General features: G+C 32.6%; 4 protein-coding genes across 5 annotated transcripts; 2 read left to right on the forward strand and 2 right to left on the reverse strand.

Moving 5' to 3' along the window:
- The first annotated feature begins 5447 nt into the window (after nucleotides 1-5447).
- Nucleotides 5448-11761, forward strand: LOC105153909 (lethal (2) k05911). 2 transcript variants are annotated; one of them, XM_011069046.2, is made up of 6 exons: nucleotides 5448-5792; nucleotides 8205-8515; nucleotides 9748-10247; nucleotides 10598-10872; nucleotides 11093-11238; nucleotides 11506-11761. In XM_011069046.2, the coding sequence occupies exons 1-6, from the start codon at nucleotides 5624-5626 to the stop codon at nucleotides 11656-11658; spliced, it is 1554 nt and encodes a 517-aa protein (XP_011067348.1). In that variant the 5' UTR covers nucleotides 5448-5623; the 3' UTR covers nucleotides 11659-11761. The 2 variants fall into 2 exon arrangements, with proteins under 2 accessions (XP_011067348.1, XP_011067349.1); XM_011069047.2 differs by having other exon boundaries at nucleotides 8208-8515.
- Nucleotides 11441-15652, reverse strand: gwl (serine/threonine-protein kinase greatwall). Its single transcript, XM_011069048.2, has 3 exons — nucleotides 15085-15652; nucleotides 12545-14510; nucleotides 11441-12189 (listed from the first exon to the last, which is right to left on the reverse strand). Exons 1-3 carry the CDS (start codon nucleotides 15277-15279, stop codon nucleotides 12143-12145), a joined length of 2208 nt encoding a protein of 735 aa, XP_011067350.1. The 5' UTR covers nucleotides 15280-15652; the 3' UTR covers nucleotides 11441-12142.
- Nucleotides 15653-16030: 378 nt separating this feature from the next.
- LOC105153911 (serine/threonine-protein kinase VRK1) lies at nucleotides 16031-19160 on the forward strand. Its single transcript, XM_011069050.2, has 8 exons — nucleotides 16031-16431; nucleotides 16729-16781; nucleotides 16858-16927; nucleotides 17066-17262; nucleotides 17350-17563; nucleotides 17688-18346; nucleotides 18459-18563; nucleotides 18702-19160. Exons 1-8 carry the CDS (start codon nucleotides 16278-16280, stop codon nucleotides 18834-18836), a joined length of 1587 nt encoding a protein of 528 aa, XP_011067352.1. The 5' UTR covers nucleotides 16031-16277; the 3' UTR covers nucleotides 18837-19160.
- Nucleotides 19161-19264: 104 nt separating this feature from the next.
- Clbn (Nuclear export mediator factor NEMF homolog Clbn) lies at nucleotides 19265-23733 on the reverse strand. Its single transcript, XM_011069051.2, has 10 exons — nucleotides 23543-23733; nucleotides 23099-23270; nucleotides 22806-23008; nucleotides 21651-22729; nucleotides 21407-21587; nucleotides 20978-21279; nucleotides 20682-20889; nucleotides 20296-20602; nucleotides 19936-20201; nucleotides 19265-19855 (listed from the first exon to the last, which is right to left on the reverse strand). The coding sequence occupies exons 1-10, from the start codon at nucleotides 23596-23598 to the stop codon at nucleotides 19657-19659; spliced, it is 2973 nt and encodes a 990-aa protein (XP_011067353.2). The 5' UTR covers nucleotides 23599-23733; the 3' UTR covers nucleotides 19265-19656.
- Between the last annotated feature and the right edge of the window lie 21 nt (nucleotides 23734-23754).

A 23754-nucleotide genomic window follows, 5' to 3' on the forward strand; every position in this document is an offset into this window, starting at 1 on the left:
TGTTAAAAATATGTAATCATTTAATAATTTTTGTATATTTGTACAAGTAATGAAAACTAATCTGAGACACGAACGACATTGTTTTAATAAAGCATTGGAAAATCATCATGTATTAGGACAATTAAATAAACGATAATAAGAATGTTGAGACACAGAAATAAAAGAGTTGCAAAGTTCTCCGAAACGAAGAAATAGTTGAAATATTTATCTTTTATCTTCAAATGATCAAATTAATATTATTCGTTCTCGCCTTCCGAGGTATTGATATTACAATATCATGTTCTGCTACATACATATTTTTGCATATATAACTTTCATCTCGCAATCAATCATCTCTGTATTCGATAATGTAAATATGATGGCAATTCGTTTCTCCGAACTTCCTCATTAGCATAAGTATGATTCAATGCCTCATTTAATTTCATGGAGTTCTGTGATATCTGCGCGAGATAAAAAATCACGACATTAGCATACTAAATCACATACACATATTCTGTATTCATGTGAGCATAAAACGTCTTGAATTTTTGTAAAAAAAGAATTATTACAAAAAAATTACATATCAAGATATAATCGTATACAAATGAACAAATGTTTCTAACAGATTAAAGAATGTAATACAATCACAGAAAATGATACTAGAGCTATCATTGTTGTGGTCATTGCCGCTATAAAAGTCACGGGTTCTCGCTTTATTTCGTTTCACACAGCGCCAAGGAGATTGCGATCCGCAGCGTCCGAAGGAAACCTGTTGGTGAGGAATTCAAAAGGAAAAAAAGGGAATTCCGAGCGTGGAAACCTATAAGGAGAGATAAAGAAGATTCCACGTCTTAGAGAAAGAACGAAGAGAGTGCACCATAAAATCAGCGACGCTACGGAGAACGTCAGGCCGCTTTCAGAAGGGTCCGCGTGCATTTCACGGCTGACGTACCTTAACGAGCCGTCCTTCCAGTAGACACTTCGATGGAATCGCTTATCCGAAAAAGCCTGACATGACACATCCAGTACGATTAGCACGGAACAAGCGTGCGACGTTATCCCGCACCAAATCGACTAACGGAACGTGATCTGAATGATGTGTATTCGACTTCGATGACAGGGGGGATTACATTTAATTTCGATCAATCATGAATTCGACAATTATGTATGTAAGAATCTATCGTCGAGAAGAAAAAAACTAATTAATTCCAATAAATACAAACTTGTTCTAGAAATTAAATAATCTCTTGATAATGAATTTAGTAGATAAATTTTCCGTAATACAAAATATAAAGAATTTAATTTTGTAATTTTTATAGTGAGTCTTATATAGAAAAAAATTATTAACTATTATAATTGAATATTTTATTTCTTATAGAAATAGAGTTACTAAAACTTATAGAACTACCTAGATCTATTTCTTCTTAGAAAAAACATTGCTGAAGTATCTAAAAATTTAGCTAGATACAGATCTAACAATAATTTTGTTGAATTATCAAAATAATTACTAATTAATAATTAAAAACCTGAAGTATACAATAATAAGCAATGCTAAAAAAAGTTTTAACATTCTAACGTTTTCTAAAGTTAAAGGTCCTACATAATTATTTTGATGGCCCAACAAATTTATTTTCAGATTTGTATCTATCTAAATTTTTAGATACTTCAACAAAATCGTCTTTTCCGTATTAAAAATAATTGACATGTGTACATTACAAAAACTTATAATTTTCAAAAAGAATTTTAAAACTTTTTTTTCAATTTATCCATCTTTTGTGAAAATTCTGACAGTTTATTTCTCAAAAGAGAGCAGCTTCAAAGTACTCGTTAAAGTAAGAACTTCTTCATATTTTTCCGAGATATAGGAGCCTGATCGGTTTGCAAATAAAAACTATAGAGGAGAATTAATTGACGCCTTGATTACGGGATGCAGCTTGCGTATTTCCTCGGACACAAGAAGGAACAGGGGGATGGAGAGCGTAAGTGGTTACAGCGCGACTTAGTCAGGCGGTTATCATCGCCGGCTAGAAGTCAGCTGGTGTGTATGCAAGCATCGTGGCAATCGTGCAAGAATCCAAGACCTTGTAAGGTCACTGGCCTTGACGTGAATTATAGTTCTTAGACGTAGTATTTGTTTAGGTCTCAATTTTGCCCGCGTGATAGGAACATATATCAATTGGCTACCCAAATAGAACAATAAGTCATGATAACGTCAAAATGACATTAAAATAAATCGAAAATGATTGAAAAATGACTTTTAATGATCATTTTAGAGTCATTTTGACATCATTATAATATCATAATGACTTGTTGTTCTATTTGGGTACGTATATATTTTGCGAAATCAATTTATAAATATGCGCGACAAAGAATTTCTAGTTTACAGTTTTAAAAAGCGCTCTTCTACTTCTTCTTTTACGAGAAGAATCTTCAGAAAAATAGGATAGAATTTAAATTTCTTATTTTTAAAGTAAGTATTTCCTCGTAGAGTCCACATCTCGGGGTATATATTATTTTAGCGAGCCCATTTATTTCCCACAGAAAACGATTAATAAAATTCGCTCATCAGCGAATGATATTTCTCAATTCTCTGATATATGGCACACATATACGCTGACATATAATATATTTAGATCTACTCCTTAAATTAACAAGTTTTGCTTGCTATCTATATCAACGTAAATGTCATCGCACAAACACAGTAAATTAATATTAATAAATGCATACAAAAATTTGAGGTTCCAGAGCTGTATAATGAAATTGAATTGATATACCATTAATTTTAAAATGCTATTACATATAATTTGCATAATTTTTACGCATTCTGCCGATTTAACCTACAACTGCTATTTTCATTCTACATATTTACAATTTTTCTAACAAAAAATATATATAGTTCATATAATTATATTGTCATTATCTAATAGAAACCAATTATAATTTCTAAGTAATAGAAATAAATTTCAATTTCTAATTAATAGGATTCTAAGTAATAGGATTCTATGATTCATATATTCGTAAGCAATCATGCGTACAACTTTTACGATGTTATGAAAGTAAAACCGTTTTATTGTCTGTTCCGTTATATTACGTCACAACAGAACATACAGAAGAAAATGAAATTTCTTTTTATTATAATATTATCATGACCGGTTCACGAAAGGAAGTATTTTGTGTGTTACACACTATAAATAATGTTTTACATATTAAAACATTTTATTAGATATACTCATTTTAAGGACATTTCTCAATAAATAAAAATTTAACAAATTTTTGTTACACTTTAAATTATATTTATAATTTAATTTTATTTATATTTTATTTATCTATCGACATGTCGCAGATATATCTTTTTTTTTTTTCATAGATCCTTTCTTTCGAATGACGTCGTTAGAACAAACGACTTCGATATCTCTCAGTTAATTATGAGTAACCCCGACCCAACCGGTTTGCACGTTTCGGAGGATTTCACGAACAAGGTCCAGTAATACAGTGGCGTCAGTAAGAAATCTTGAACTCAATTTTATGTATACATATTAAATATCCGGTATATACATCGCATGACGTTCTCATAATAATAGGTCAATGACTTGAACAAGAACATTGAACTTCAGTAGCAAAAGACTTCTTGTCAGTTTCTCTAGAATCGCGTTCTAAGAATTCTATGCCAATAATATCTATACAGTAGATATTTCAGCAATATTGCAGCAAAATTTGTTCCAGTAATATTGCAGTAACATTACAACGTTACAGCAACTTTACATGTTGCTGCGCAAGCTTCTGTGCTGTATGAGTAAATATAAACGTTATGGAATTTGACGATTATACAAATGTGTGATAGACGCAAAGTGGATTATGAGATTCGCGATTCGTCACCTACGATCGCTATTCATCGCTGGACCTAATAATAATATGCATATATTTTCGGCAAGGTCCGGTTTGGCGAGTTAGATACTAACCCGCTGTCTTTATCGATTACCAAGCCCTGTTTCGCGAGCGACAACAAAAAAAGGTTTTATCTCTCGGAGATGTCGACAGTAAATAGTTATTAACCGTTCAAAGAATGCACGGTCAAAGAACGCACGAACTTAAAATCTCTCTTCCTCCCTCCACCCTTTGGGATGGGGTTCGTCGACCTAGGTCGCGATTCTGACGTATATTTCAAGGTCCTCCGTTCTTCGCTCTCGTGCGGAAGGTACTGTTTATACCTCTTCGTAAAAGATCTCGTTCCAATGAATCTAGCGAAACAGGCTTGCCTACGATGTGCAGATACGATAAAATACTTTGTGCGTTTCATTCGTTTCAAAGATCGTAATATTTCATATAAACGGACAAACATCTGTTATTTCCTTCGATTATATTAATCTAATAAATATCTTTTTATTACTTCTTTTATTACTTCATGTTAATATGGAATAGACAAGAGTGAAGAACTAAAATAGATTCAGAACAAAGAAAAGATCATAAAAATCACATAAAGGAGAAAATGATTCTATTTCGCCGTCAGCGGAAGGAATAATAACGGAAGCATAAATACGTAGTATCAGGATAGATCAAGGTCAAGATCAAGCAAGTTCACGACCGTCTCTTATATGCAAATACCTGCCCTTGATAATCTTCAAGGCAAGATGCAAAGAATCCTGCTCTCCTATGCAAATACCGACATTGCGCGACATTTGAGAATACGAACCAATCAAAAACCAATCGAGCACGATCCGGTTCTATCATACAGCTTACATAATCGAGATAACTTAAACCATTCACAGCATGAGCATTATCGTCACCACGCTTTGTATGGTCAGAATTCACGAATATTTTCCAAACAACTTTGTTTCGAACTAAATTGGATAAAAATTAAAATTACATGGTAAAAAATTATATGAAGATATTATAACATAATAGAAAAATTTCCTTCTTTTTATTTAACAAATATTACACATTTATAATATTTATTAATTATATAAACATACATAAGTCAAATACTGTAAATGTATAATGTTTATATGACATAAAAAGATGGAAATCTTTCTATTATCTTCAATTTTAAGAGAAAAGAGAAACATTATAAGACAAAAGAAGAAAGATTTAGAAGTAAGAGAAAAACATTCAAATAATAAAATATAATAGAATTCACTTTTCATATTTCATAATTTGAAAGAATTTCTATTGTACAATTTTCTCATTATTTTATAGAAGTATAACTGAAAAGAAGAGCAGATATAAATTAAGCATCCCAGTTTCTCTAAATAAATCCTCTGTTCGTAATAGAATTAATTCTTGCGCACATCGAAGCATAAATCTTAAAATGATTATTTTGCGCATTACTATAGGGAGACTGCGACAGATCCCTACTGTCTATCCTCTATCCTATCCTCTACTCTGCGACCATCGAGATTATGGTAAAAGAACAAGAGAAGAAAGATGCGCAGGAACACCTCGTGCGTCTTGTATCGAGGAGGAGGGCGAGCCCGTTATAAGCTCGAGCAGCGGCTATTCAGCAGCTTAGGCGGTTTAGTGGAGTACCTGGCAGGTTCGCCGCCGGTGATTCGCGCACGTGGACCTGAAAGTCCCGTGTTCCGCGCACCGTTCATTGTCTCTTTACTTTGAGTTCCTCGCACGCAATACAATTCTAACAGCTCGAAATATGAATAAACGGCCACGTAGACCGTTGCCGTTCGCGATGCTGGTGCTGGTGCTCGTGGTACAGGTGATCACGACGATCGTACCCGCGGCGACTATCGGAGCACTGTCCAGATCACTGAACTTCGACGACGTTCGCCCGGAAGAGGACGACAATGCCGTCGTCGTCGAAGGTCAGTATCTATAACAATTTCAAGAACAATTTCAAACGCACTTCCTGTTTAAATGCCGAGAAACTTTTGGCTCTCATACTCGTCTGCATCTGTTTGAAATATTTCACAATGTTTCGATAATTTTAATTAAGAATTATGTCAAGAATCCCACGGTCATCTTTTAGAAAATAAAACAAAAATTAAATAAGATAAATCAATTTTAAATATTAATACGATAAGTTCTCTATCATTGTTTAGTGCCAGAGAAGACACTTCGAAAATATTGTTAAAATATTTCTCCATTATTCTATCTAGTTCCCAATAAATTTAATTAAAACTTGTTTCAATGATACATATAGTAAGCTATATTTAAATCAAAATTTAAATTAAAACCTTTTTTTTTTTAGATCTCAATCTCTTTTTTCTTCAAAACAACTTCTTGAAAATCAAAACAACTCACCTTTTACACAAAGATATAATAACGATGCTTCTCTAAATATTCATAATAACGATGCTTCTCTAAATATTTCTTTATTTCTGACTTCAAGAGAACTTATTTTGCCTATACACTCATGTATGCCTATATACTCATTAAACTACTTCATTTTAGTTGATTTCTAAATTGCGATGATTACGTTGGCTGATAGGGAAGCAATGCACAAATATAATATTCAGAAGAAAATGCCTTTTTCCTCTAAAACTTGTTCCTCTGTAAGTTATATCATTGATTATTTTGACTAGTCATTAGCCAAGAGAACAACGGCTATTCTGTATGACTTTTTTTATTTATTAGTCAAGTGCCTCAATTTTAATTACTGATTTTTGTTTTCATCTTTCGATGATCGAAAAATCTAACAGATGCAGTATGTATCGAAAATCAAATAATCATTTGCACATCCCATACACGGCAACCGGAAGTTCTCCCGGCGCAACCTCACCTTCGATGTACATATGTGCGCACCTGTTTGCCTCACGTAGGTCAGCGAACTCGCTGCTAGGTATCCCGATGGAATTCTATTATGATGTTTCGATTAGTCACTCCGCAAAATAAATTTCATGCAGCCGATAATATTAAAAACATACTTTTCGCTTTATACGTAATTTTTATTGATGCAACAAAGAACAATAACATAAGAAAAGTAAAGTTTCTTAAACAGCATCTGTTTTCTTCTATTTTTATATTAGGTGTTGGAATTAATTCGTAGCGTTTTTAATGAAAGAATGTTATTTATTTCACATGAGCATTAAAAAATACATTAATGAAAGTACTTCCCATCACTTGTAAAACGCTACGAATTAATTCCAACACCTAATATATCATGCGATCGATCAATAGTCGATCATAATCGTATATGATAAGTATATGTATACCGAGTTCTTCTCGAAAATATTCAAAATAACATAAATAATATATTCCAACATGACAGAATAAGCAAATGGATTCTAAAAATTCGCCTATACTCATTTATATACGAAATTTATATTCGTAACTTAAACGATACAAAATATTTATAAATATTTATTAATATTCTTTTTAATTTTTTATATAGATATTTCATGCATATTTTATATAAAGTTTTATTCAAAATATTATTAAAATATAGACTAAATATTAAATAATTTATTTAAATTTATCATAAATATTTTATGTAATATTTATGATAAATTTAAATAAATATTTCTAATAAATATTTTTTACTTGGATTATAATTTCTCATTTCATTTTTCAAAAGTATTTTCTTAGTATTTATTATATAATAACATTTACAATAAATACTTCATAACATTTATAATAAATGTTTATAATCTTTTCAATCTGAGACCATAAAAATATTTTCATAGCATTTAAATAAAATAAATCTTATAAATATTTATACATATTTTGTAAATATTATATGCTGTCTGGGAATGTAATTGTTAGTGTAATAAGTTCTAAGCTTTTGCGAAAGACAAAATCAAAGGCATTCCGATAATTTTAGCAGTTTTTTCTAGTTCTGCTTAACATCAGAAAAACACATATACGTCATGTATATTAATGTAGCTGGACATTAATGTTTCTACACGTTAAAGCACAAGCATTCTTGAGTACGTGCTGAGATAAACATGCTCGATGCATCCTGATTCTGCGATACTATACTATACAAACACGATACTATACAAGCATTTTAAGTCATTATTGTGAAGAACATACCTGAATAAATTTCACCAAAATTGTAAAGATAAACATATGAATAGCGTGAAAGAAGATCATAAATGGACGGTAATGACAGAACATGATAAACAATTGAAAGTAAAAAAGAAATAACTGCACATTAATTAAAATATTATTTCGGGGATATTTGAAATATCCCCGAAAAGAAATGTACCTTATTTTCTATCTTACAAAAATATAAACGAATTAGATAATTAATTAAGTAAAAATTTAATTTACAGCAGCAATCGATCCAGATCAATTCGAATCAAGGGAGAGTCGGGGTATTCTTTGGAACGGAGCTGCGGCTCGCGAGACTTGCTTAACTTCAAAAGGCGAAATCGGTCGGTGCACAACCTTCAAGGAATGCTATCCGTACTTCAAAATACCCGACCTCGGTGCTTTGGACGGTTGGGTCCTTGGTGTTTATGACACATGCAGCTATATTCGCGAGGATGGAAACCCGAGTTTCGGGATCTGTTGTTCGAATTTGCAGCCCTTAGTCACGCCTGACCCCGATAAATGCGACAATCCTACTGCAGACAATCCGCAAGTAAGGCACAGCCAAACGCGTGTCAGCTATTTAAACAATTTGACCCAATTCTATTTAATATTCGCACACGCGTCCCCGTTTTGTTCGTGATAATCACTTTCGCTATTGGGAACTCGTAAAAATTATACGTGATCCGAATTAAAGCCCATTAGATCTCACTTTTAGAAAGTTATATCTCTGCCGCGTCGATTCGGTAATATGATTCGGTTTCACAAAAAATCGTTTTATGGCCCGCGTTTTATTACTCGGTGTTCGCGCATTCCTTCCTTTTGTTGGATGTAATACCATAGTCATTCCTTTCATCTGTCACTGGGGATCTTTCTTTAAAAGATAAACTATCGTAATTGACTATATTGTAATTGACATTATTTATTAATTAAGAAATCTTCTTCATTAGGAGGATAAAAAATCAATTTTTTAAATTGCATTTTTTAAATTCTATATGTATATAAAATTAACCCAGCAATTTAAAAACAAAAGTTTTTGAGATAATGAACATCTTCTCAGATGTTGCACAAGACGAAAATTAAACAGCTAACAGAGGGCCGAGCGCTCATTTTCAGAGACCGGTTTTTAATCTATTGTACCTATTAGGATTTTTAGGATAAGTTAGGAAAATCAAAATGAAGTAAACTTTGACTCCACATGCACAATACTTGTTATAAACGCTTGGATTAAAAAATCAATTAAAAATTTTAAAGCCGTTTTTTTCCAAAACCATGTTTATAAAATCGCGAGAAAACTCTCCTGAAAAAAAAACGGCTTAATCGATTGACTCGAAACTTTGAATAATTATTACTGACACTTTTTGCGATCCGTGAACTACTATTTTTTTTATATTTATCAATTAACCCTTTTTTTTACAAAGATAATACTGGAAAAAATGTTGAAAAGAACATGAGTTTCGTTTTGCTGCCATTTTATTAAATTTTAATATTTTAAAATGTTGATTTAGTAATTTCGTGTACCAATATAGAGTACCAATATAAAAAATAACAATTGAGATATTTTAATTACAAGACTGCTAGGAATTTCCCCGCGATTTTTATATTATTCTTGACGCGAAGAAACTCATAAGACAAATTTAAAACTTCTTATTAAAACAAATAAAAAGTTCATTAAGTTTCATATTAAACATTGTATTCACAATCAACTTTTAAAAAACAGTCAATTTTTAGATCTCTGAATATGAAGAAGACCTTTAAACAAAATTAAATTGTAAATTATTTTAGGTGGAGGACAATAAGAAAAAAAAAGAAGACGCAGAGATAGCACGACCTCAAGCTGCACCTACTTGGCCACCTCAGGTTCCCACACATCCGCCCGATCATACGATACCGCCGCTTCCGACTCATCCACCTTCGCCTGGTCTACCGACGTATTCAACTACATATTCGACTACGTATTCAACTACGTTGAAACCAAGTAGCACAAGCTCTAAGAGACCCAGCGTCGCTACTACGTGGCCGACGAAGAGGCCAGAATGGTGGATCACGTCGTCGTCGACATCCCCGTCAACAACCAAGTCTCCGACCAACGGCGACACTTTGTCGCAACAATCTTGCGGTGCCAAGAATGGTAATCAAGATCAAGAGCGTATTGTTGGAGGGAAAAATGCAGACCCGGGCGAATGGCCGTGGATGGTCGCGCTCCTTAACGGTGGACGACAATTCTGCGGCGGATCGCTCATTGATAACCAACATGTGTTGACGGCGGCACACTGCGTTGCAAAGTGAGTCCAATTTATTTATCAATTTATTATATTCCGTAAATTAAAACTGAAATGATATATGTCTAATGTCCACAATTATTTCTTTACTGTCTGTATATATGGTATATTAATATATGATTTCCTATTTTCTAAATTCTATGGAATGAGTTCTCATTCTAAAGAGTAAAAATTGAACTAGTGAAACTCCTGAAAAAGAATTGCTCAATTTTCATTCTCTAAGAATGAGATCCACTCTAAAAGTTTGAGAGAGTACGACTAGTAGTCTAATTATAAATAATTAGAAATATTACAATTAGAAATATTGACGAGTTTTGAAATATTTAATAAAAGAAAATATTATACAATTCCAGTATGAACTCTTGGGATGTTGCGAAGATGATAGCGCGCCTAGGTGATCACAATATTAAAACGAATAATGAGATTCGTCACATCGAGAGACGCGTGAAGAGAGTCGTGAGGCACAAAGGCTTCAACTCCCGTACACTCTACAACGACGTGGCACTTCTTACGCTAAGCGAGCCCGTGGAATTCACCGAACAAATACGACCTATCTGTCTTCCTAGCGGATCGCAATTGTATTCCGGCAAGACGGCGACCGTTATTGGATGGGGTTCTTTGAGAGAAAGTAAGAATATTTTTACACCAAATGGATTTCGACTCGTGCGAGTAGTCGCATCAAAGAAAACATTTTTACTTGAATTCAAATGAAAAAGTATGTAATTATGTATAACATTCATATACTCTTCGAAATATTCTCGTTCAATCTGCATAATCATTCGCGAACATCTAAGAACATTTCTTAGGATATATACACGTAATACAGGTAATTTATTATATTTAATTAGGTGGGCCGCAACCAGCGATTTTGCAAGAAGTTTCAGTACCAGTGTGGCCGAACAGCGAGTGTAAATTGAAATACGGTGCAGCAGCACCAGGTGGTATAGTTGACAGTTTCCTATGCGCTGGTCGAGCTACTAGGGATTCATGCTCGGTTTGTATTTATATATTCATTAATTTCACTTCATCAAACTTGTCCATCAGTCTAAATACGATCAGTTATTCATTAACTAATTTAAACATTAATTAATTTAAACAAAAATTGATTCACTATTTAGATAAGAAATTGTTCAATTATAAGAAAATTGGAAGTTTACACAAATTCATTATGCGGTAAATAAAATACGAATATACACTTATAATATAATCAAATTTTATTAACATATAGTTAAGAACTAATAACATTGCACTTATATTATAGGGCGACAGCGGAGGACCTTTAATGGTGAACGATGGTCGCTGGACGCAAGTCGGTATTGTATCATGGGGTATAGGATGTGGTAAAGGGCAATATCCAGGCGTGTACACAAGAGTGACACACTTTTTGCTATGGATTTATAAAAATATAAAATAGAAGACACGCATGTATCTACCGCCATGTCCCTTTCGCACCGTCGCTATTTCTTCGACAAGGATTGTTGAAGAAACGCGGAATCGATCATACTCGCTTCGAAAAATGTGATAAAAACCGTCGAACCCTAAAGATCTTCATAGCGATATTTAAAAAAATATTCGTTTTTATAGTTAAAAGCGAAAACATATCATCGCTTCTCTAAGAAAATTTGATACTACGTTAATTTTTTTTTTAATTACATGACATTCCATTTTAAGTTTCACGTCATCGCGCTCTATGTACGTTCTCTCATCATTAAATGAAATCATCATCATTCATTTACTGTAGAGGTCAATAAACTCGATGATTACGAGTAGTAACAAAATATTTTATATTTTATATTGCTATACATATACACAAGTATATAAAAAATAAAGTTATATCGTAACGATTTCGACATTATAGGCTTCTGTTTTTGCCACGTCTGCTTGCGATACGCTGAAGACTATGTATCGCAATTACTTACATTTAATTGTTGCATAGTATTCCGCGCTGGAAAATAAAGAAAAAAATTTTTTTGTCAACTGCCAATACTAACGCGGTATAATGTCGTTTAAAAAATAATACCGCACACGTGCGCGGGTAACATCAAAAATATAATTTTAATATATATTTTTCTTTTTTATAGAAAACTATAACTGTATACTTTTAATAAAAAACTGTAAATGTAATGGCAATGTTACTTTTTTCCATTTTAGCAACATGTTGATAAAACTATTTAGACATCTCCAATTTGTATTGTAGTAATAGAACAATTTTATGGCACTTGAAATTTTTTCTCATATATTATTCGGTATTGTTTTTCAAACGACAATATATACTGATATAATATACTGAGGCAACATACTCTGAAAATAGCACGTATCATACTTATCGTCCGGCTGCGGGATGAACGGGGGCATCGCTTTCGACGGTTCGTCCCAGGGAAAGTCGCAGAACAGAGTCATGGTACGCACCTCTTTCGCCATGGGACGAGAAGCTTGGTCCAAGGTGAGCAACGCGTCGATAGCATTTATTGCTGCCGACGACAGAGCTTCCTCATCTTCAGGCCATGGAACGTCGCGCGCAAGAATGTTTGTGAATACCGCTTGCGGCGTTTCGTCGTTAAATGGTGGCAAGCCCGTACAAAACTCGTACAGACAAACACCTAGTGCCCACCAGTCCACGGCTGGTCCATGACCTTGTTTAAGCAATAATTCCGGGGCGAGATAATCGGGTGTGCCAAGTATGCGGTCGTCTGATCTATTGGCACCACCCTGACCGCCCCTTCTAACCGACTTGGGTGTTCTATAAGGTGTGTAACAGTTACCAGAAGTTGCGGGTGTTTTAATGGGTGAAATACCCTGGGGCGACCGATGACCCTCGGATGTGTTATCCGAATCCGTGTGCGGATCATGAGCGGAATGTGGAGGTGGTAAACGAAATCTCGTCTTGATTAAATTCTTCGCGTCATCCTCTTCCTCATATTTTTGCTGTTTCACATTGTGATCTCTTTGTCTAGTGGAGGATACTGGCGTACTGAAAGCTACCCTACCCGCAGAGCCAGTATTCTGCTCAGTGTCTTGATTTGGTGTCCTGTTCCCATCGTTTTCCGCTAAATCAACGGTAATATCCGCAGCTTTTGCGGAGACAACATTGATTGTTGGACTTGTATAAGGAAATATATAGTCACGATTGTTTCTCTTGGGTGTTTTGACGACATCCAAGTCTATTGCGTCAATTTCGCATGTTAAACCCGTTGAATTTGCGCCGTCCCGCTTCCTTTTCTTTGATCCTCGAATCACGAATGAATTTGTGCAAGTGCTTACAGGACTAGTATGTACAAGAGATCGATGATGTGATTTTTCAGCCTCGATCGTAGATTCGTCCTTTTCTTCCTCTTCCTCCTCTATAGTCTGGTCGGTATAATTATTTGTTTGTGTAGAGGATGCCTCGCAGGTATGGTAACTGCTAGAGCTATCCAAACCATTATCGCGCTTTTCAATGGTGGCTTCGTCCTCTTCTATACTTTGTTCCTCGTGACTTTGCTCAAAGTGCAGATCCTCCGCCGATTGAAAAGGTGTGACGCCAGATATTCGGGAATAATCTCCGGATGCGACAGAGGATATGACCGAATTCGGTGACATATGCTCTGCGGATTTAAGATTGCAATTCCTTTGTAGAGCGGAAAGTAAATTCATGGCTGGTGTACTCCTGTCACTGAAACTTGATTCGTTGGTAGATTTTTGGGCAGAACCGAAGGACAAGTGGGATGTCAATGAGAGCAGCTGGCCAGGTGTTCTGGTGCACAAGCTCGGAGTCATGGGGTTCACTAGATCTGATATTTCAAGATCCCTATGCAAGGATGATATTTTACTGAGCCCAAAGTCCGTAAGCTTGACGTGTCCTTCGCGTGAGAGAAGCATGTTATCTGGTTTGAGATCTCTGTGAACAATCCCGTGCGAGTGAAGATATTCAAGTGCTAAACAAACTTCTGCTGTGTAAAATGCTGCCATGGATTCCTCCATAAAACCGTAAACGCCAAGCAGACTCTTGAGATCACCGCCCACCATGTATTCCATGACTAGATACACACTGCTGATGGACTGCAGCGAATAAAAGAGTTGCACACAATACGGACTACGAGTCAGAGCTAATGCATTACGCTCAATTACCACTTGCGATGCCATATTTTTATTTATCATCTCGTTTTTCTTCATTACTTTAACTGCATATACTTGTTCGGGATTGGTCTTCTTGTACCCTAAAAATACTTTACCAAATGCTCCTCTGCTTATCGGCTTTACTATCTTAAAATCCTGTATATCTGGCACCTAGCAAAAAAAAATTAATATTAAATATTAATTAAAACATGTATTTTTTAATGAAAAAGCTTATATAAATGGATAAGTTATATGTTATAATATAAAACTATTTATATTATATCAGAGCAATTTAATCTTCAATTTATCTTATTTTAATAGTCCTTAATCAACATATGGAAATACTTATACGACTTAACATTTATTCAATTTCTTTAAAAACAATTTAGTTTTCACTAGTATTTTATTTCTTAAGATTTTTATTTAAATAAAATTATAATATACTATAATAAATTAAAAAAAAAGAATCACACATACTAAGCATAAAATTGTATTTAGAAAGATTTATCTTTCTTTTAGATTTATATATCAAGAATTATCCAAAATAATTTTACTCTGGAGGACTTTTTGTTATGTTAAAAAATTATGTATTCTATTCATACATAAGTATATTATATATTATAAAAATATCAGAACTGAGCATCAACTTTTAATGAATAAAATTTCCTGAATAGAGTTTTAAAGCCTTAAAGAATTGTCTAGTTAAAAAGAGCTTCTGCTTTTAAAAATAAAAGAAAAAGTTTACCTTTGTAGTGGGATTAACGATCTTGGAAATGGTATTGAAAATAGAATTGTTGATGCATTTCTCAGACTGTTGCGGCGTGCACTCTCCATGACGTTCCGTGTCATTTTCACTATAGATCGTATCGACGTTTGACTCATTAACACAATTGTTTTCTTCTGATTGTGATTTCGGTGAATCGGGCGCAGTTTCTTCCATTTAAGGGAAAAAAGAGAAAAAAAAGAGAGGAATCCAAACGACCAAGGAGATAACCTATGTAACTAGGCGCACAAACTTCCGTGTTTTCAATGAACTGCTAGCTCATATATCGATTCATAAGAAGCTTGCATATCACAAGTTGATCAACCATGATCATAATTTCTCTTTCGCGATATTTCGCATTGAAATCGAGCTTAAAAAACCGGTTAACATATCCGGAGACTCCGGAGTAAACACCGTTTCACACGTTCACACTTCACACGTCACAAACACTAACAAACACGAAACCTGAGAAATCTTTTGAATTGAAAGGGACCATCCTGCGTTTTTCGTGAGTCCGTCAAAATCGCCCGTACACTAGCGCCAGTACATCCATTTTCGAAACTATAGGTCTATTTTTTATTATTGCACTCTGAAGTTTACCTAGATCTAAAGTGAAACAAATATACATTTGTTTCACTTCAAGTTATTGTATCGTATGCATCAGTTCAGAGAGTGCAAGAATAAAAAACAGACCTCACACATCTGGGTATCAATCATGAAACTTTATTCCTAGAATGGAAAGTGAAAAGTGAAAATTTTTACCATTGAAATTAATGGAGAAAATTTTCACTTTTCACTTTTCAAAAAAAGTTTCACGATTGATACTCTGCTTTTCAATTTTTCAAGTGCAAACCATCATCTGGTTTCGCCATTTTTTTTATTAAGCCAATCAAAAATAGGTCCATTCTTGGATCAGGCTTGCCTCTAGGGGCTACACTTCACCTGCCTTTCTTTAATTCAACCATGCCGTTGCCTGTCATCACATGTTCATAACGGTGTATAACGGCAGCTAGTATTGGCGCGTAATTCCGTAATCGTTTCTTATATTCATTATCTACCTCTACTGTTGATTATCTTTGATGATCTATAGATTGTTGATCTGTGTTGATCATTACGTGACACGTCCAGTTCAACGCAGATTTTGGTTTCTTTAAAGATTTGCGTTTAACGACGTAATGGCGAAAGCAGCAAAGAAAGTACCGAAGAAGAAAGGAGGTTATCAAATGCCTGAACCGATACCGGCTGGAGAGATTCTTAGGGACATATCAAAAGGCCAATGGATTCTTGGCAAGTCAATTGGTGTCGGCGGTTTCGGGGAAGTTTACTCTGGTACGCGAAATTAATCCTGTTATTTTATTGCATTACATCGCCGTTACATATTATTCTCACTTTGTAAACACAACAGCGAAGTACTAGTTATGCAAAAAAAAAGGTCAACATGTCCTTTTTTTCTTTAAGTCTTATTATGTACAGTTACAGTTATAAAAAATATTTAAAGACTTGTGATTTTGTTTTACGTAACTAGATCTAAATGTATTTTATTTCTTTTATAAGAATACACATTTTGTTTAATACATTCTTAAGTATTTTATTATTGTACTAATTGATTATATTGATTATTTACAGCCGCATCATATTCTGGAAAGATTCCTAAAGATTATCCTAATGTCATAAAAATTGTGAGTATTCTTATTTTTACTATTTGTTTCCTAGTTTTTATTCTGACTTCACATACACTCTTTAAATTCGTTTTAGGAACCGCATGGAAATGGTCCATTATTTGTAGAAATGCACTTTTATATGAGGAACTGTAAGTCAGATGAAAGTAAGTTTAAAAGTGTAAAATTTATTTTTAATATATTCTATGTGACAAATTGCTTTTAAAATTGCAGTCTATATAACAACGGATAATATCTGATTGTACAGCTATTCGTGAGATAAATATATCATAGTATCTTTTTAGTTGATAGCTGGCAGAAAAAAAAGAAACTTGCAGCGCTTGGAATACCTAGATATGTTGCTTCTGGAAGTCATGAATATAAAAACACAAAATATCGATTTTTAGTAATAGATCGATATGGAAAAGACTTGTGGAAAATATTTGAAGAAAATAATAAACAATTTCCAGAACACATAGTATATAAATTATCTTTGCAAATAGTAAGACAAAAATGAATACTAAATAGTTGTTAATAATAAGTATCTGTTTTAGTAACATAATTTGTTATATTCTAATAAATTTCCTAGATAGATATATTAGAGTACATTCATCACAAAAACTATGTACATGCTGATATCAAAGGCGAAAATTTGCTACTGGATTTGAATTCCTACGATCAGGTTTATTTAGTTGATTTTGGTTTAGCTTCTCGTTGTACATCAAATACTGAATTGAAAGTCGATCCAAAGAAGGCACATAATGGCACTTTACAATACACTAGCAGAGACGCTCATATGGGAGGTAAATATTAGAAAATCGCAATTTTAATACTTAATGCAATTTATCAGTCTTTGAATATAAATTATAAAAATGATTGTTATATATACTTTAAATGTTTATTTATTTATTTATTTATTTTTTTTAGTACCAACGCGTCGTGGTGATATTGAAATTTTGAGTTACAATATGATCCTGTGGTTATGTGGTTCACTACCATGGGAAAAGCTACTCGATCCAGCTACTGTTCAGAAAGAGAAAGAAAAAGCTTTCAACAATATAGACAGTTTCTTAAATAAATGTTTTCATGGATCTGTTCCACAGGCTGTTCACAAATTTATAACTTTGCTAGCCAGCATAAAATTTAATGAAATACCATCTTATGAAAAATTGAAAGAAACATTAATAGGTGGTTTAAAGAAATTGAGTCATAAACCAGATGGGAAATTAAAATTGGATAGCATGCAAATTCAACAAAATACTTCTAAACGTACTCCACAAAAGAAGCCTATAAATGGAATCTCCGTTAGAAAGAGTCCCCGTATGAAACAACTGGATACTCCAAATTCAAGGAAAAGTACTATAGGTGTCGTAATTGACAAGAAGCGTTGTAATGTAAAGGATATTGCGAAAGCATTAGATGATATGGATTCTGACGGTGAATATGATATTCAAATTCTTAAAAAAGCGAAAAAAACAGAATCAATTGAAAAAGTAAATACGATAGTGAAAAATAAAGCTCCGTCTCGTAGAAAGAAAGTTTCAATTGAGTCAATCGATGATTCTGAAGAGGATTCTGACATAAAGGTAATTACAAAACTGTCTGAAAAAGGAGTATTTTTTAATTTTATTTAAATATATTCAGAGGCTTTAGATTTATTTTTGTCATTAGAATACTTATTTCTATCACTTTGTGTAGCTGTTACCAAAACCAAGTAATAAACGAGAGAAAAAGCCAGTCACAAGTAAAACAAGACAAAAGGTTAAATTCTTGAATGATTCAGAAACAACTTCTGATACTGAGGTAATAAAATTTAGATATTTAATTTTTTCTTCTTCAATTTGTATTTTTTTCTTCAATTTGTATAAATAAAAATTAAATAAATATTATGTAAATGATGAAAATACTACATAAATAAGTATATTTTCAATACATTTTCAGATTATATCAAAAAGAAGAAAAGCAAGACTTGTTGCGACTGCTAGGAGTAAAGCAAGTACTAGGTTGCAATCCAATAAAATAATACCTACAACTTATGCTGAAACCGAATCAGATGAAGATATGTTTGATACATAGTATTACGAAAAATAAAAGGATAGTAAAAGAAGTACAGTTATGTGTGGTATTTGTACTACAAAAAAATATTATGTAATTTGCATTTATACATTATGCACTTTTGTACATGACCTCTTACACATTTCATATTAATTATTACTAATACAACATTATGTTTATTCATGATTAAAGCAATTCTAATGATAATATTTTTCATTATCTCTATTTTTGTATATATGTGAATAGAGTTTCGAAAAATGAAAAATTTTGAGTTATAAAACTATTATGATGTTGTACAAATTACTTCATACTTTTTTGATAAAATAAAATGTTAAATGCACGTAATTGAGTGATTTTTGTGTGTGATTTTTGACGTAATTTTTGTGTGTTGAATGTAATAGGAGCTTCAGTTCTCTTAATATATTGTTATAAATAATCAGCAATAATCATTTTAAAAAATCAATTCGATTTATTGGGCATGTAAGATATGTTTTCAGATAATGAAAGAAGAGTTTCAAAATGAATTAATTAAAAGATCATAAAAATTAAACTGCCTAAAAAAAATTTTACACATATGTATTTACATATATTATACATGTATATTTACTATATCCAAACTTAAGTATTTAGATTTGAATATTTAAGTAATATATAATTGTAAACAATAAATTTTATACTTTTCTGTTTTAAAAAATATATAGCTAATGTTTTGCGATTTAATGATCATTAAATATTGTATAATTTAATGAAAATGTCATTCCTTCACAAATAAGCTTTACACGGTGGAATTAAAAAAATAATTCAAGTTATCAATTATACGAATAAAAATCGGCATTTTTAACTATTTTTTTAATTTTTGAATCTGAGGGGCACTTATTTTTACTTTCCCAGGTATATTCCTGGCTATTGTCTCATCTTTAATTGCTTTTAATAGGTCTTTTTCACGTGAAGAAATTTCTTTGTCTCTGAGAAATACAGCTATAGCTGTTTTAGCAGCTTTACCCCTCTTACCAATACCAGGTGTCAATTTCACTTTGAACCTAAAATAAATATTGAAATGAGATTTATTATAAATGAGAGAGAAAGAAGTAAATTATTGAGCATTTTAGAAGCTACTTACTTGTAATTTTGTAAGGTATTGTAAGGTGCTACAACAGGAACAGCAAATAATAATTCATCTTCTGAAACAGGCTTTCCTGTTAATTGATCGAGCATATCAACTTCAGGAATTGGACCCGTATCTTCATCGTCAATGTTATCTATCGTGTGCATAGATTGTGATGGAATGTTAGGTTTCGGATTTGTCTTTTTCTTTCCTTGTTGCTTTGGACCTGATGGATCTTTAGCCCTATTTTTTCTTTTGTCTTCTTTGGCTGCACCTGCCGACTAAGAAATAATTGGAAAAAATAAAGATATTAAATTAAATAAATAAGTTTAGGGAGCAAATACTTAGTATATAATTTAAGGCAAAAAATAGAACCTGCAAAACGAGCATTGAAAGCCTTCTATCTTCTTCATCTTGATCTTTATACTTTTCTTTAATTTTTTTAAGCTTCCCTTTTTGTCCTCGTTTTAACGCAGGTTGCTCTCCTTTTTTGTTATCGTTTTCATTTTTATCATCTTTTTCAATCTTTTTTGTTGATTCTTTTGTTTTTTGTTTTGCATGTTTCTCCATAGTTGATGCATTTATTATAATAGGCTTGTCATCTCCTAAATAAACCACGTTTTCTTTCGTGTTCTTCTGAGATTGCATTAAAGGCTGATTATTATCAACATGTATTTTTACCCTGTTTGATATAAAATTATGTCATATACATATATATATATTTCATATAATTTACAATCAAAAATTTTGTATTAACTCACTTTGGGCCTGAAAGATCAATTTTAATTTGTGTATCAGGAAATTGATATTTTGTATCTTCATCTGTATCTTTTTCATCTTCTCCATAAATATCTTTCTTAACACTATAATCTGTTGTATGAGATTCTGATTTCTCTTGATCTTCTTCTTGAATTGGATGTAATGTATTTTTGTTCTCTAGATTTTGTTCTTGTTTCTCTAGATTTTCATCTAACATTAAAAATTATGAGCTTTTGAAAATATATATTAGCAATTAAAGAATAATTTAATTAAATGTTAAAAATGATTTATTATTTACCTTCATCTGAATCGCCTTCTAATTCTATTTCCCTGTCATCTTCAACTATCGAATCCGCTTTTTCGCTTTCCTCATCCACTGTTTTCACTCTCCTTTCATCTTTATGTCGTTCTATGGAACTGTCCTCCAGACGAAACATAATACCCAATCCCATAATTAATTGACTGTGCGTCAAATAATTTTTTTTTCCACGTATCATAAAGGATCCGGTAGTAAGATATTCACCAGTAGGCGCACTCTTGGATACTTGATCATGATGCACCCACCATGCACTAGCTATTACCTTCGAATCCCACGCTATACTATAGATGTAATATTAAGCATAATTATATACATAATTATAATAATATAATAATAGTTTAAAACAATGTATATGTAAATTTAGCAAGTTCTACTATTATAAAAATAAAAATCAATATAATTATGTACCTGTATGCAACAGCCATTGTACCTGCCTCTGCTAATGATTTTGGCGGTACAGGATTACCACTGGGATTTTTTATTACGACAGAACTAGCACCAGTTAAATCTGCATGAACGTATAAATCTCCTGCCTTCAGATATCTTTTAACTATCAACTCGTTCTGCTGTTGATCTCTTCCTCCGATCACTGTGTATGTTATTTATGTTAAAATTAATAATTTCGACATAAATTATTAAAAGAAAAACATACCTAAGTAATTTTCGGATGTAATAAACCAATAGAATTTTTCAAACCAATATGTCTTTCTTAATTTATTAATGGTATGTATGGTTTGCACTTCTTTCAGTGTTTGCTTTGTCTTCTTTTCGGCCGATTTCAAAGCTTTTCCCTGGGATTCTATCGTTTTTTGTTGCTTCTTTGCAGCTGATTTTTTTTGACTGTAATACTTCTTAGCATTACTGAATGCTGTATGCGCCAAATCTATATCAATCATCATAGGTTTGAGCTTAGATTCCTCATCACTATCTTCATAAGGATCATGCAACATTAGGGCAATATGATTCGTTTCTAGTTTTAATTGTTTTATAGCAGAAGCGACAGGATCACCTCTGGTTTGAGCTTCTTTCAATAAAACTTGAATGTCGGGCCAAGACATTTGATTTGCTAAGGCGCTTTGTATAGCTAATATAGCGTTGTCCACTAAAACCTGATTTCTTGAAATTAATTCTGCTTTTTGTTTATCTAATTCCTGCGTCTTTTCTAAAGTAATCAATCGCTGACTGTGATCCTTTCTTACTCTTTCTAATTTTTGCAAAGCTTCCCTTTCCTGTTGCAGAGCTTTCAAATCTATCTTTTGTCCTTCCATCATAGAGAAATATTCATCCACTGCAGCATCAAAAGAATTAAACTCCTTGTAAGGTTGATTATTATATTGCTCAAACAAGAAAGGATGAAATTCAATATTAGCAAATATAAAATCTTCCTTGCCATCTTGAGTCAGTTTCGATTCCTTTTTCTGTATAATATAGCCTTTTGAGACATTTTTCTTTGCGTAATCCATGATATTATTAGCATCCTCAAGTGCTAGAATTAATCTTGGCATATCTTCAGTGATATGAAAATCTTTACCAATTTTGCAACCAAGATTAAATCCGGCTTTAAGTAAAACATGATCAATCACAGCTGAACCAAATTCTAACAGTGGATTTAATACTTTTTTAAGATTATCGCCTTCCTTAGCTTTTTGAATATGGTCATGGATTACATCTATATGTGGCATAGTTGTAGAATGAGCTCTGTCTAAGGGATATTTCTCTTTCACTGCAAATCTAAATATCAAAATTTGATTTTGTTAATTTACATGCTGACATATATTTTACATTGTAGATATATTTTGTTTGTTACCTAATTTTATCTCCTTCTGTATGAGGTCTTAACACATATAAAATTACCATTTCATGATCAGTCAGAATTATGTTACCACGATCATACACCTCCAAAATTACATGGTAGGCAGCTTCACCACTTCCGAATTGTAACTTTATTATTCGATCCGTACCAACTTGCATAAGACTCTCTAATCTTTTGTTCTTAAGATGTTTACGCATCTGTAAAATTATATAGATTCCAAGGTATTTATTACTAGCAATAGCAAAGCTATTTTATAATTTAATATTATTATTTAGTAGAGATTTTACCTTCATGGAGAATCCTGAAGGAGCTACGTTCTTAGGCCATTCAAAAGCTGTAATATGGATTCTGTTACCAGATTCAAGCAAAAGAACGCATTTTTCTTCACTACGTTGAAGGCGTATAAGATATGTGCGGTGGTCTATATCGTATATCTGATTGACACGCATGCCAATAAGCCTAAAAGTTTTTACATGATATAAGATAACTTGTAAGCTATCAATAACAACTTGTGTTAACCTGGTATATTATGATATTGTATAATTATTTATGTATCAACAATTATTTATCAATAAAAACCAGCTGCAATTAATTTATATGTTTTAAAAATAAAATTATATTATGACTATACTCTTTTAAAGATAAATTGTATATTTCGAGGAAAATGAAATTTTTGTCATAACCTCAAGATCTTATTAAAATCAGAAATAGGTTTTATTTTTTTCTCTTACCTTTGTAGTTCAGTAACTGAACATACAAGATCATAAGTATTAAACCGTGTCTTCATTTTTAGATAAGTTTTATTTTCTCTTTGAAAAATTTATCGAAAAACACAGTGACAGTTCGACATACTCTACACTCAACTCCACAGTATAGTTTACGCTATTTCGCTGACTGACTAACTTGCGTGGGCTTGTACAATATGACATATATATGGAACTAG

The sequence above is a fragment of the Acromyrmex echinatior genome, chromosome 6, assembly GCF_024713525.1.
Source record: "Acromyrmex echinatior isolate Ae372 chromosome 6, ASM2471352v2, whole genome shotgun sequence".
In the NCBI taxonomy this organism is placed as follows: domain Eukaryota; kingdom Metazoa; phylum Arthropoda; class Insecta; order Hymenoptera; family Formicidae; genus Acromyrmex; species Acromyrmex echinatior.